At 41.1% G+C, this 14,420-nt stretch overlaps 1 protein-coding gene across 4 annotated transcripts in view; it reads left to right on the top strand.

The window, feature by feature from the left end:
• Positions 1-82: 82 nt before the first annotated feature.
• Positions 83-14,420, top strand: part of CLEC1A (C-type lectin domain family 1 member A) — a 27,592-nt gene continuing 13,254 nt past the window's right edge. For all 4 annotated transcript variants that reach the window (XR_010932262.1, XR_010932261.1, XR_010932260.1 and 1 more), the window contains exons 1-3: positions 83-375; positions 11,932-12,030; positions 13,475-13,651. Coding sequence is in view for 1 of the 4 variants with exons in the window: in XM_067695670.1 (XP_067551771.1) it covers positions 261-375; positions 11,932-12,030; positions 13,475-13,651 (391 nt within the window). In the remaining 3 variants the exon portion in view is untranslated. The remainder of the gene's footprint in view (positions 376-11,931; positions 12,031-13,474; positions 13,652-14,420) is intronic.

Below are 14,420 nucleotides of genomic sequence, written 5' to 3'. Positions count from 1 at the left end.
CCCTTCCGTAATTGTTCAGAGACCGCCCAAATAGAAAACACATGCTACTTCCCCTCCCCCTGACCAATTTGGCAATCAGAGTCCAAGTTCACAGGAGAGGGGCCGGGCCTCTCCAGACAGGAACTGGGGTTGGAGGCTTCCTCTGCTACTTGCTCAGACAGAAGAACCTTAGGAATGCCATTCAGTGCCTCGGTTTCTGAGCTGTCTCACTTGGGGAAATCCAACCATCATAGCTCACGGTCACCGCAGCAGAAATCCGGATGCAGGCCAAGTACAGCAGCACGAGGGACATGCTGGACGCTGATGGGGACACCACGATGAGCCTGCATTCTCGAGCCTCTACTGCAACCCAGCGGCCAGAGCCTGGCCACACAGGTACCCTGTCTCCCGTAGTCCAAATTGGCCAAACCCTTGAGAAAGGCACAAGATGAGCCACCTCTCCTAGGAATGCACAAAGTGGAGGAAAGAGAGAAAATGTTTTCATGATTTACAATAACATGTAACGGAGCACTTTCTACAACTTGCCTGCCACATATATGAACGTGTGAAAAATTAAACGTATACGTGTAGATGTTTTTCTAAGATTCTGTCTCTGGCAGAGTGGTTTGCAGCTGAGGGTGTGTTGCTTTCACCAAGCAGTTTCAGCACAGAGACGTGAGACTGTATCTACAATGAGAGCAATGTCCCTTCCCCTTCCTGCGTTCCCATGAAGGCCAGATCCAATGCTGTTTTATTTACCAGCTGTGATCTGATCCGGAAATTTAGATTTATAAAGGCTACCTTTTTGCAAGTTTTGAACTCATGGCTTTAGAGGGGGTTTTCCAAGCAGACACACCAACCCTGATATTTTGTTATAATAGTTCTACATCTTGAAGTTGTGAGGTCTGTGAGAGTCATGCCAACATTAAGTATTTGCTTTATCATCTATGAAGTGACAGGGGATTAAATCAAATGCCTTCCAAGGTCATTCACCTTTGAAATCCTGACTTGTTGATGTAAATAGTGGCCCCAGATGGAATTTACATCCCATCCCATTCCCTTTTGTTCTGTTGACTCCTAGAATATTATTGAGAGGATTGGATTAAATTATGAAAGTATTTAATTTTAGTTACATCTTATGCTTCTATTTCAAATAATTCACCCTTTGACATAGCCATAATATATATTATTACTATGTAATAATATATATTATTGCTATGTCCATAGAAGAGACCATTCACACACATAAAGAAGGATTTTATTTCCTAGGAAACTCAGCCAATCTAAGGCAGAAAGGTGAGTTAAGTTCTAGTAAAAAGACATCAAACTGTAGTAGAGACAGGACTAGGTTCTAATACCAGGGGTGTCACTTACTAACTGTGTGATATTGGACAAGTTACTTAAGTATCCTGTGGCTTCAGCTTCTTCATTTATAAAATGTTAATGATGGTAACCATGTATACAGTGCTTATTATGTGTCTGATATTATTCTAAGCACTTATACATATTAACTCATATTAACTTGACTGACGTTAAATAGAAGTAACAGAACCTCTCTTATCAGGTGGCTATAAGTACTAAGGTTGATAACTAGGTAAAAAAAGTCCTTGGTACGTTGCAGACACATCAAAAATGTTGAGTTCCTTTTCAATATTTCATTCCTTGAGAATTCTTAAAGCGATCTGTTTAAAATTTTTGTGTGGGTCTGCATCAGAGAGAGATTCACGTAGTGCCTGTATTTTCATATGTCCTAACTTTTTGACCATATCCAGATATTTTTCACCTTTTAAAATCTGGACACTCACTTTTTCACTGTTCTCTTCCTTTCCTCCTTTATCAAAAAATTTTAGGTTTTCTCCCCTTTTCTTACTAAACTTTTCCATTCACTTTCTATTCGTTGAATGACCCTCGACCTGAGACCCACTAATGGGGCTGCTTTTTACATTTTTATCTACTTATTAATTTTTACTAAACTATCTATTAAGTTGTGAGGCGGTCCTGGGGATTTCCAGCCTCCTTGATGGGAAGCAAAGTGATAACTTTGGGATGTCAGTTTCTGTAGCCACCAGATATGTGTAATAGGACATGGTATGTTTTCCTCCAACAAATCCTGTGAGGAGTCAGCTGTGGTTTCAAGTGGCTTGTGTACAACTTCATTTCCACCTTTGACTAGAGCTGGGAGCTCTCACAAGGCTTAGCGATCCGCATGATCAGGAACAGGGTGTACAAATAAGTTCTGCTGAGGTTGAGGGTGGAGAGGGGGGTGGGGCAGGATAAAGCACCAGCTGAAACATCTGGCAACCTTTTTGTAAGAATGGAAATGCAAACAGCAGGAATAGGGGTTACAAAGAAGGATCTTAGAGGCAAACACCTGAAAATAGTTATCTTACCCTATGTGTCTAATATTTTGTTTCCATCTGGTGATAATGCAAGTATTTAGAGGAATGTCACTCTAGAAGTCTAATTATCTGTTAGAAAAACAGATCTGATATCATTTTGCTGTTAAAAATAACAGCAACAACTACTCTGGGAATTTTTTGGCAATGCAGAAGATTCAGATTCAACTTAATATTGGGGCACAGCTATGACTAGAAAATATTAATGTTTTCTTTAGAATTAATAAAAATAAATGAGACACATTCACTGATTGTCTAGTTTTCAATTTTTTGATATAAAATTTATGTTTGTGTTAAAAAATGCCAAATAATTCAGAGGATAGAAAGTAAAAACGAAAGACAACACCCTCAGACCTCCTTTCCCTAAATTTATGCTTGGGGTCATGTTATGCCAGGCATGTTGCAAAGTACTGAGGCTACAATGTCAAATATGACATGATCCCTGCATATGAGGAAACTTAAAGTCTAATACAACTGTCAACTGAGCAGCAAGTGTGATACAGTGCCGTGATGGGGCATGAGCTCGGTATAAGGGAGAGCTTGGTCACTTCTGTCTGGTAGGGGTAGAGATCAGGAAAGGTTTGAGAGAGGGAGTGACCGTTGAGTGGACTTGACTTTAAGATGTTCCCCATGATATGGGAGAAGAAGTGGGAGGTTTAAGTGGCTGCAGGCACTACAGGCAGACAGACACATGAGAGGAGAGCCATGGCAATCTTATGTAACTGTTTTTCAGAGGATGTTAACAAACATGTTATGGTGAGGGGCAGAGTTGGAGGGAGAATGTTGACAGGAGGTAAGTCTGGAAAGTTACGGAAGACATTATGTCATACGGAGGTAGTTTGATTCTATTCAGTAGGTGAAATGAGTGAGATTTAAACAGGGAATAACATGATCAATTTTGTGTTTTTAGAAGAACATCTAGGCTGCATGAGGAGTATGAAACTGGATGAGCTAATACCCAGATTTTGCACTAGTCTAAGGATGAGAGGAGAAAAACCTGAACTGAAGTGGTGTGGAAGTGGGGAGGAAGAATCAAATATGAAAGATACTGAGCTGGGAGAGTTTAAAGAATTGGTGACTGGTTACAAGGGGGAAGGCAAGGAGAGGGAGAGCATAGGTGGAGTAGGTTCCATCTGACGACATGTAGATGGTGCTACCATGAAGTGAGCTAGAAACTACGAGAGGAATAGGAAAGATGATGGATTCAGTTTAAGTTTGAGATGCTTGTAAGAGAAGGCACATGCAATTGGAGTTGCCCTAAGGCACTTGTACATACAGCATGTGGGTTGGAGGTAAGGATTCTGAACTGCCTATACAGGTGAGAATTGTAGGCATTTAGGTAGGAATTAAACTTTCTGAGAGAGATCACTGAGGAATGTAAACTGAAAATGAAAATGAAACAAAACAAGACAAAACACCGGAGAAGAGTGCCAAAGAGAGAATCTTAGGGAATACAATTGAGGGACAGGCTAAGAAAGAGACTCCAGTAGGAGCTGCTAAGGATGAGTGGTAAAGAGTGATGATGTAGAACAGGAGAGAGGAAGCTAAGATGCAATAACTTCAAGAGAAATGGACAAGTCAATGGTAATGAACAGTGAATTTTAAAAATAATAAACAGTCGGGCTTCCCTGGTGGCGCAGTGGTTGAGAGTCCGCCTGCCGATGCAGGGGACACAGGTTCGTGCCCCGGTCTGGGGGGATCCCACATGCTACGGAGCGGCTGGGCCCATGAGCCATGGCCGCTGGGCCTGTGTGTCCAGAGCCTGTGCTCCGCAACGGGAGAGGCCACAACAGTGAGAGGCCTGCGTACCGCAAAAAAAAAAAAATAATAATAATAAAAATAGTAAACAGTCAATACGGCAGAGAGTACAAGTATGAGGAAGGCAAAAAACAGCTTACTGTTTTAGAAACAAGAAGGAAAATAGATTATTATATAGCACAGGGAACTCTACTCAATACTCTGCAATGGCCTATATGGGAAAAAGAATCTAAAAAAAAGAGTGGGTATATGTATATATAAAACTGGTTCACGGGGCTTCCCTGGTGGCACAGTGGTTGAGAGTCCGCCTGCCAATGCAGGGGACACGGGTTCGTGCCCTGGTCTGGGAAGATCCCACATGCCGCGGAGCGGCTGGGCCCGTGAGCCATGGCTGCTGAGCCTGCGCGTCCGGAGCCTGTGCTCCGCAACGGGAGTGGCCACAACAGTGAGAGGCCTGCATAACGCAAAAAAAAAAAAAAAAAACAAAACTGATTCACTTTGCCGTATACCTGAAACTAACACAACATTGTAAATCAACTGGACTCAAAAAAAAATTTTTTTTAAAAGTCATGGCATAAATCTCATCTACTTGATTCAACAAATCTTTAATTCATGCCTACTAAATATTAAGCATCACGGTAGCACTGGGGAGACTGTTTTTAGGTGCTTGGAGAAGTGGAAGGAATAATCTGAATCACTAATTAGAAGAACGTCATGCACGGCTATTGAACATATGTAGGAGGCCACAGAAGCAAAGAAGAATGAATCAGTTACTGACCATGTTTAGTCATGTGGGTATTTTTGGACGAGGTGACATTTGACCTAGTCTGTAAGCCTGAGTCCAGGTTTTCCAGGTAGAGCAACTCAGGCACTGGGTGACCTTTCCAGAGTGAGGAACACACGTGCAAAGATAAGAGCACAGAGGTAAGTACTAGCTTGCTGCAGTGTACTCCTGGGTGAAAGAAGGAAGACGAGAGTACAGAGGGAAGAGATGAGGTATTGCTTCTGGACTGGAATTTAGATCAGGATAAGATCATTTGGGAAACACCAGCAGAATCAGACAGGATGGCAAGGTAGACTGTCGGTCTGAGGAATGGGTAGTCCTCAAAGAAGGGGTGGATGAGGGGATTTGGGGCAGCTGTGGCTAAAAAGTAGGATGAGAGTCTACCATGGAGGGTTTTACAGCACGCTGAGGGGTGCTCATGCTCCCTTCTCCTTAAGGGAGAGAGTAAATGTAGTAAACTCGCCTTGGTGGTAGAGTGGACAATGTATGATTTAAAATGACTGTTACGAACATATTCACAATATAGAAGTGAAAACTTGCAAGTGGTAAAATGCTAGTGTTTCTGTAATTCCATACGGAACTGCCATATCCAGGCAAATATTAATGTGGGGTTTGTTGGGAGGGTTGGAAAATGATTTTAAACAAGCGCTCCGGGGACTTCCCTGGTGGCGCAGTGGTTAAGAATCTGCCTGCCAAAGCAGCGGACACAGGTTCGAGCCCTGGTCCGGGAAGATCCTGCATGCCATGGAGCAGCTAAGCCCGTGCGCCACAACTACTGAGCCTGTGCTCTAGAGCCCGCAAGCCACAACTAGTGAAGCCCGCGCTCTGCAGGAAAAAGAAGCCACCGCAATGAGAAGACCGTGCACCACACGAGGAGTAGTCCCCGCTCTCTGCAACTAGAGACAGACCGTGGGCAGCCGTGAAGACACAATGCAGCCACAAATAAAATTAATTAATTAATTTTAAAAAAGAAACAATCAGCTCTGGAATGAGAGTGCTCGGATAGAATGTCTGGCTCCATCATTTACTAGCTGTGCAACCCAAAGCAAATTAAGCAGCTCCTGGGCACTGCAGTTTTCGTATCCAAATAAAGGTTAAAAATAGTGCCTTCTTGGGCTTCCCTGGTGGCGCAGTGGTTGGGAGTCCGCCTGCCGATGCGGGGGATGCGGGTTCGTGCCCCGGTCCAGGAAGATCCCGCATGCCGCAGAGCAGCTGGGCCCGTGAGCCACGGCTGCTGGGCCTGTGCTCCGCAGCGGGAGAGGCCGCAGCAGTGAGAGGCCCGCGTACCGCAAAAAAAAAAAAAAGTGCCTTCTTGGCTGCTTCTGGTTTCCAGGCAGCCCACTCTCATCCTTTCTTGGGAGTGTACTTTCCCTTTGCTTAATTTAAACTTAATTAAAGTAGCAGTTTACTACTTAAAACGCTCCATGCCTCTCATCTGAATTCTTTCCCTGGAGAGGACAAGAACCAAGGAAATTGCTGTTGCGCAGTGTCTTTCACAGAGCAGAAATTTTAAATTTTAATGAAGTTCAGCTTATCGACTATTTCTTTCATGGATCACGCCATTGGTGTTGCATCTAGAAAATCATCACCAGTACTTCCAGTGGAATAAAACAGAATGGAAGCTTGCCACTTGTGACAACATGGATAGCCCTTGAGGACATTATGGAAGAATTGTCACCTGGGGAATGCCCATGAGTCTCAACCCACCGAGTTAAACTAGTTCAAGGGCTTCCTGGTACAACAGCTGCTCTAAACCTTGGCTCTCCAAGAGGGGGGAGCAGTCACCACAGTGTCCGCTGCAATTCCAAACAAAAGCAGAGCAAAAGTAACGTCAGTTACCAGCAACAAAAACACCTCAAACTACCTGGTACTTTCATTATCCTGGGCAGCTTTATTCTCGGTAAATGTACCTTTGCTGGACTTTTCATTTATTAAAATGGCTTCCAAAATTTCAAAAAAAAAAAAAAAATAGAGCCCTCTTGAATAATTATTGGGAGATTCAAATGAAATACTACAACATATATAACACACTCAGTAAGTACTATTATCAGTTGCTGTGTGTCCTTGGGTAAGGCAACTAAGCTCCCGAGGTCTCAGTTGCCTACCTATAACATTGGGATTATAATAGCATCTACCTCATAAGGTATTTGTAAAGATCGATGAGATAATTCATATACAACTTGTATCTCAGTAACTCAAGGAATGTTAGCAATTATCATTAATAGTAATGTTATTTTTGAATTATGTTTCAGAAACAAAACCCCTTGACGGGATAAACAATGGACTCATGTAAATTTTGCTCAAAAGGAGAAGGAAAAATACAATTGGCTTTCTAATTGCTGTGAATTAGAAACTCGATATTCTAGAAATAGCTTATATGTTTTTAGAAGTATAGTCTGTTGAAATTATAGGAGGAGTAACGCTCATCTACTTTGAGAATGAAAATAGCAAATATTTGAAATCAATTCATAAGAGAAAGGAAACATGCATTTTCACGAACACTGAAAACTATGCTCAAACCACAGAACCTCCAACCTTTTCCCATGAGGTTTACTGTGCACCCCATGCTAGGATTAAGGAAACAAAGTTGCTAAAAAGACAATATTTAACATTTAAAAATATATCCAAAAGTCAGATATATAATCAGCAATGTCTCCTGATTGAAAACTGTTGTCAGTCATCTAAAGGATGAGGCAAGTCACTTCTGAAATATTATATACCTTGTCACCTGTTTAGCCCCATGTCTCTGTGAGGCTGGTTCACAGGAAGGGTACAAACTGATGTGCTGTGGCTCACAGGGAAAGGTACAAACTGAGGTGCTAAGCGTGACAATTTAACCCTGGCTCTGCCACTAGTTTGCAACGTGGCTTTGTGCAAATTATTTAAATTCTTTGTGTCTTTTCAAGCTTTTACGATCCTTTCTATTTCAGAGGCATATTAATAGCCTACATTTGGTAATGTTTGTTTCATTTCTTAGAAGGCCTGGGAGTGGAGGTGTACAAAGTGTTCCTTCTGATGCCTGATGAAGGGCAGCTGGTCAAGTATGACAACTCTCTTCGTCCACAAAGTTTCGCATGACTACAAAGGGATTTATATTCAAAACTTGACCTTAGCCCTGTAGCGTTTTATAGTATAGTTATAGTAAGAGGATACAGGAAAGGGGTGTTTTTTTCTATGTATATCTTATTATTCCTAGGGATCTTTGTATCATTCCTTGGCCCGTCCACACCTTTTTCTAAACATGCCTCGAGACAGCATAGGGGTTCTCTTCCAAAAACTAAAACCACAAGAGAGCCAAGCCAAACTGAATCACCTCCCAGGCAGCTTATTTTTTCTTATTTTAGGGTGGGAGTGGTCCCTAGAGAGAGACCTCATTATGATCAGGGCACTTGGAATAAAACTCAGGAACGGTAAACCCACAGTCAGAAAAGAAAATACCTAGAGGAAAATACAGCTTCAAAGAAAAGGAAAAAATAAAACTTTCAACACTATATAGCCTCTCCATCATGGAAGCCTGGTTTCCTAGGAAAGGATCACACCTGCTGTAGAAACTCCCTAGGGTTGTGTTTCTCTGGGTCTTTAGTTAAAGCAGGAGGGCTTGTGAATATTGAAGCAGGGAGGGAAGGAGACAGGGAGCAAGGAAGAGGTAGAGAGAGGAGAGTCCGGGTAAAGACATTTCCAAATGATCAGGGAAAGATAACTCCTTAGAAGGGAACTTTTAAAACTTTGTGTCCTTTAGCAGAGATACACTACACTTCTTTCTTATTATGTCCTAGAGGCAGCCTTAGGAAGGATCATGTATTTATTCTTTGCATGGATATAATTATTATTAAATAATGTTCTAATCCCTAAATTCCATCCCCTCATTTCACAGTAAGGATTTAAGTCCGCCCTTGTTGATCCTTTGGGCAGAAAATCAACATCTCCCTTGCCCCAAATATTATACAAGGAAAAGTAGGTTTCTGGAGGTATAAATGAGTTGGTTGATTTACATAGTTCTTCTTCTCCTTTACTTTCTTCTTATTTCTAATTTTGGCTGGGGAATTGTTAATCATAAAAAAGGGACAGGATCTTTTAAAATTTTATGCCTTTGAGATGTGTATTAATATGAATAGGTTTCAGCAGGAAGAGCCAAGTATATAACAGATATTTATACATACTAAACACATTCATTCATTCCATTTTAACTGAACTTATTTCAACTGATGTTCTAGGTGCCGGAACTGATGTTCTAGTGACTAAACAGACAATAGTCTTTTCCAAGAAGGAGCTTATTTTCTCCTGGAGTAAGACAGACATAACCCCCCTTCCCTCAAATAAGTAAGATATAGAGTATATTTGATGGTAATAACAGATGATGGAGAAAATAAAGCTGCCATGGTGGTGGGCCTACATATGTACTTTCCTCTGGAGTCTAGAAACATCCACCTGTTTAATTTTCTTGGGCTATATAGAACTTTAAAGAGACATAGGGTTTTGGAGAGGATGTCTAGCTTAAGCTATATTCTGCTCTATGATCTTATTCTTTTATGTTCTGCTGATTTGAGATATTCTTAAGGACAATGCTGTGAGAAGCTAGCAATTTCCAGAAAAATTTAGGCCAAATCAGATAAGCCAGCTAATGGAAGGATAGGGGAGAAAGCAGATCTCTATTATATCTGTTTATGATTCAGAATCTCACATAAGTCAGTGTATAGCAACCAGTTTGGCCAGGAATTTAGCTGAGTCGGCCCTGTGCTGACAGAAATATTGCTGAAAAGTCAATAGATTTTTAAAAAAAATCAACCTGTAAAGTTTAATTTTCGATTACCTCACTAGGTTATTTTAGATGACCTCACTAGGTGATGACCTCACTAGGTGATGGGCTTACTCTTGACCCAGCAGAGCCTCTGCAGTCACCACAAAGCTCTGTGCCTCTGTAAAAATTACATAGTTAGGTAATATTAATTTTTCATAATTTCATTCTTCATTCATTCACTCGTTCAAATATGTATTCAGCCCTTATATGCCAGACACTATTTTCAGTACTGGAAATACACTGTGAACAAGATAGACAAGATCATTGTTTCAATGGAATGTACATTCAAGGGGAGGTGATAGACAGAAACAAAGAAAAACCATGGAAATATCACTTAATAATCTTATTTTTAAAAAGCATACATAATGCGGTGATGTGCTAGAAATGGACTTCCAAGGACATCTTCCAACGATGCGCCATTTAAGTGGAAAGCTGGGTAACGGGAAGTAGGCTAGCAATAACCCATCTGAGGACTGATTAATGCAAGGGTATAGGAAGAGCTAATGCAAAGGTACCAAGACATGGACACACTTGTTTAGATCAAGGATAAACGGAAGCCCACTGTGACTACAGCATTTGAGTGAGAGAAGAAGAGTTCAGAAATGGATGACAAACCTAAGTAGGGCCCAGGTGAAAAAGATTCTTGTAGAATTTTATTCTAAGTACAATAAAACTACAGGCAGTTTTTAAATCACAACGTACCATAATAAAATGTCCACTTTAAAAAAAGAGCCATCTGGGTCTTAGGAAAAGTGATGGAGATTTTATTCTAAAAATAATGCACACTATTGAAAGTTTTTATGAAGGATATGGTTATAAAGTGAAAATAAGAGTCACATTTTAGTGGCTTCCCTGGTGGCACAGTGGTTGAGAGTCCGCCTGCCGATGCAGGGGACACGGGTTCGTGCCCCGGTCCGGGAAGATCCCGCATGCTGTGGACCGGCTGGGCCCGTGAACCATGGCTGCTGAGCCTGCGCGTCCGGAGCCTGTGCTCTGCAACGGGAAAGGCCGCAACAGTGAGAGGCCCGCGTACCGCAAAAAAATAAAAAGATTCACATTTTAAAATATATCAATGTCTGTATCCTGATTTTTACTTATTTTCCCTGTTAGAGTGTAAGTCTCAGAGGATAGTGATCATATTTTCTATTTCTATACTATCTTTGCTAGTTATCATTGCCCATTTGGAAATAATGTTTGGCACAAATTTCTGTACCTGAAATTTATCACACAGAGGACTTTGCTAAAGAGGAAATGAATTTCTGTGTCTTTAATCTTTCTGTTTTCGAACCAGACTTGAATTCCCAATGAAGTGAAACTCACAGGTCACGAAGAGACCAGGGTTTGTTTGAGAGTTTTACTGTCCCTTTATTTTAATCACAATGCTAGAGGATACCTGCAGCTGATTGAGGGTCTTCCTGATCAGATATTGCGGGCTATTCAGATTGATAGTTGACCTCACTAGGTGATGGGCTTACTCTTGACCCAGCAGAGCCTCTGCAGTCACCACAACGCAAACCCGTGGGGCGTGGGCAAAGGAAGGATGCTGGCTACAGTTTTTTTTTTCTTTTTTTACTTAACAGGTACAAAGTTGAGATCACTTAGATCCATCCTTGAGAAACTGATGATCGTGTTGCTTTTATAATCTATTTTTGGAGCTATAAAATCAAATGAATGAGCAAACAAAATCCTTACAAGAGAGAGACTTTTGACAAAGAAATCCCCCAAAAGAAACAGTAAAACAATCCTTTCTCATTACTGATAGGCAATTTGCTTTTTCAGAAGAACCATATGGGAGGGGGGGCGTTTTGCAAAGCGTAACAACAAATTAATTCCGCCTCTTCTCTGACGATGTGAAAAATTGTTCTTTGTTAAGGCATTTTCGTGAGAGTCTCTTACAACTCTAATTTTGACAGAAAGGTTATACAAATAGCCGTATGGAGATGATGGTAATGCATAACTTGATTCAGTGCGAAGTAGGACTGGGTGGATGGGGAGGGTAGGAGTGGGTGGGGCTTGTGAAGGAAGCCAGCCGTGGTAAGTGAGGCTTGGCGTGGAGCCTTGTGACAGTGTTTCCTAGGACAGAGGGAATGTTATCTAGCCCCTGAAGACGGTTGTCCTGTACATTTTGCTCCTTTCTGGAACCAACTCCTCTCACTAGCTTGCTGCTGATATAGATCCAAGAGGAAGAAAAGTGTCTTTTCTTTTGTCCCCTGCAGAGCCCCGGCGTCCCTCTTCCGCTTGGCGTCCAGTGGCCCTGATCCTGCTGACTCTGTGTTTGGTGCTGCTCATTAGCCTGGCAGCTCTGGGGCTTGTGTGTAAGTCTGCACTCTGACTTGGGGGAAGATCCTGGTTCCAAGGTTTGTCTAGGATGAGAAATACTTGTTATGATATTCTTTTTTTTTTTCTTTTTTTACTTTGATTCTGGAGCCTGTGAATAAGTCCTTATTGAAATGCAACTCTGTAAATGATGTACCTTATTCTAATGCAACTCTGTAGATCACGAGCATAGTGGAAGAAACATTAAAATACAACAGTCACTTACCAGCTAGACTTTTACATTCTGAGATAAGAAGGTTTTTGTTCTTTGTTTATATATCAATATTGTTGTTTGTTTATATATCAATATTTAACATCAGCAGTTTTTAATGAATGCATACTTCAGCCCTCTTCCATGCCACAAAAGACGACAGCGGCTGTGGTTTTTGCTTTTAGCATTCACGGCTCAGTGGGCTAATCAGAGGAAAAGATTTCATTTATATCCCACCCCCTCAATATACGGAGAATAGACCAGGTCTTAATCACTGTAATATTTTTCAAAAAGTCCAGGAAGTTATAGAATCATTTTGCAAAGACTCATGAAAATCAAATAAGGAAGAATTCACGTATAAAGTCTTTAAATTTCAAACTAGTAAGGACAGAGTAAAAAACTTAAAAAGGAAGTGAGTAAATGGGTTTCATCAGATGGGACCCTACAGCAATATGTCCTGAACAGTTGAAGAAGGTGGTTCAAGGTAAAAGAGCACATAGAAAAGCAGGTTCAAATGTCAAAATTGGATTTCTTTATAGGACATTTTAGAACTTGTTTGTAATCTTAAATTTTAAAATTAAAAAAAAATGTATCTTAGTGTTTCTACCCTGGCTCCCAAATTTTTACTTCATTTTGATATAACTGTTCGTTTGCATAAACCATTCTTTTTAGTGGTATAAAGCGACTCTCATGATTCATGAAGGATTTTTTTTACTTAGATTTAGAAACCTGGAGTTTAAAGCTAAGTGTTGAAATTTTCTAGCCAAGTGACGTTGAGAAAGTTACCTATTCTCACTGAACCCAATTGCAAAGCTTTAAAAATATAGAAACAATAACATGACTCTTTCAGTGACTGAATGGGATAACAATATATGGTACATTGTCAATATACCGATCAATAGATAAATGGATTTATGATTTTAGGTTGAGTAACGGTTTGACAGTGTACACAGAAAGATTTATTGAGCAGTAAATATGGTTAAGGAATTTATCCCTGAAGTCAGGAATCGTCATTATGACTCCATATTTTCAGATAGGGAAACAGAAATCAATTTGCCCAAGGCAATACAATTTATTATGTACTATAGTCCAAACCTGGGTGTAGGCAATGCGCTCAGAGCCTGGGATCTTAAATAACATACTGTTGCCGTCTTCCCCAGATGTAGAAAATAGAAATAGAAATAGAAGTGAAGAATATAAGGTGTCCAGTCTGACTTGGTAAATTGGGTTAGTTTTTCAGTTCTACCAGCTCTCCAACACTCAGCAAGAAAACATTTCTCAAAAGGAAGAAAGGCTGGGGAATCTCTCCCGACAGCTTCAATCTCTCCAGACTCAGAAAAGGAGGCTTGCAGAGACTCTGCATCACGTGGCTGAAAAACTCTGCCGTGAGCTCTATAACAAAACAGGAGGTGAGTCCTGATCGTTGAGCTCCCCTTTGGGAGCTATACGGAGCGCTATACAGCGCTATACGGAGAATCAGTCCGTATAGCGCTGATTCTCCCATCAATGTACCTGGGAACCATGTATTATTCAACTAGTTGTCTGGCAAACTTAGTAAAGAGTTCGGACGTCCAGATCATCCCCGGTTATTGGGATCACGTAGTTCAGCTGTGTCTGTGTTACAGAACGTGAAGGGATTCAGCAAATTCAGACATTTAGAATAATAAATACAATTAACTTCAATTAATCAGAATAACACTACAAGTAAATAAAATACAGGTTTTTTTCTCAACTGACCTTGGCACCTAAATACCTAAGAGTAGGATACATTTCCTAATGTATTCACAAATCCTTCCTCATGAAGAAGTTAATGAACTCATAACTATAGTTTCTGGATTTTAAGAATCATATAGGAATCGAGTTAAAAAGACAGATAAATGGAATCAGGCTCTAGTTATTTTAATGTAGTATGACTTGTCTGGGTACCAAAAATCTGCATTTTATTAAGGACCACCTATGATGACAATGCCAATTTTGTTTGTTTGTTTGTTTTTGCGGTACGCGGGCCTCTCACTGCTGTGGCCTTTCCCATTGCGGAGCACAGGCTCCGGATGCGTAGGCTCAGCGGCCATGGCTCACGGGCCCAGCCGAGGTATGTGGGATCTTCCCGGACCGGGGCACGAACCCACATCCCCTGCATCGACAGGCGGACTCTCAACCACTGCGCCACCAGGGAAG

This window comes from Pseudorca crassidens, chromosome 11 (assembly GCF_039906515.1).
Source record: "Pseudorca crassidens isolate mPseCra1 chromosome 11, mPseCra1.hap1, whole genome shotgun sequence".
Taxonomy (NCBI): Eukaryota; Metazoa; Chordata; class Mammalia; order Artiodactyla; family Delphinidae; genus Pseudorca; species Pseudorca crassidens.
This window is presented reverse-complemented; position numbering and strand designations above follow the sequence as displayed.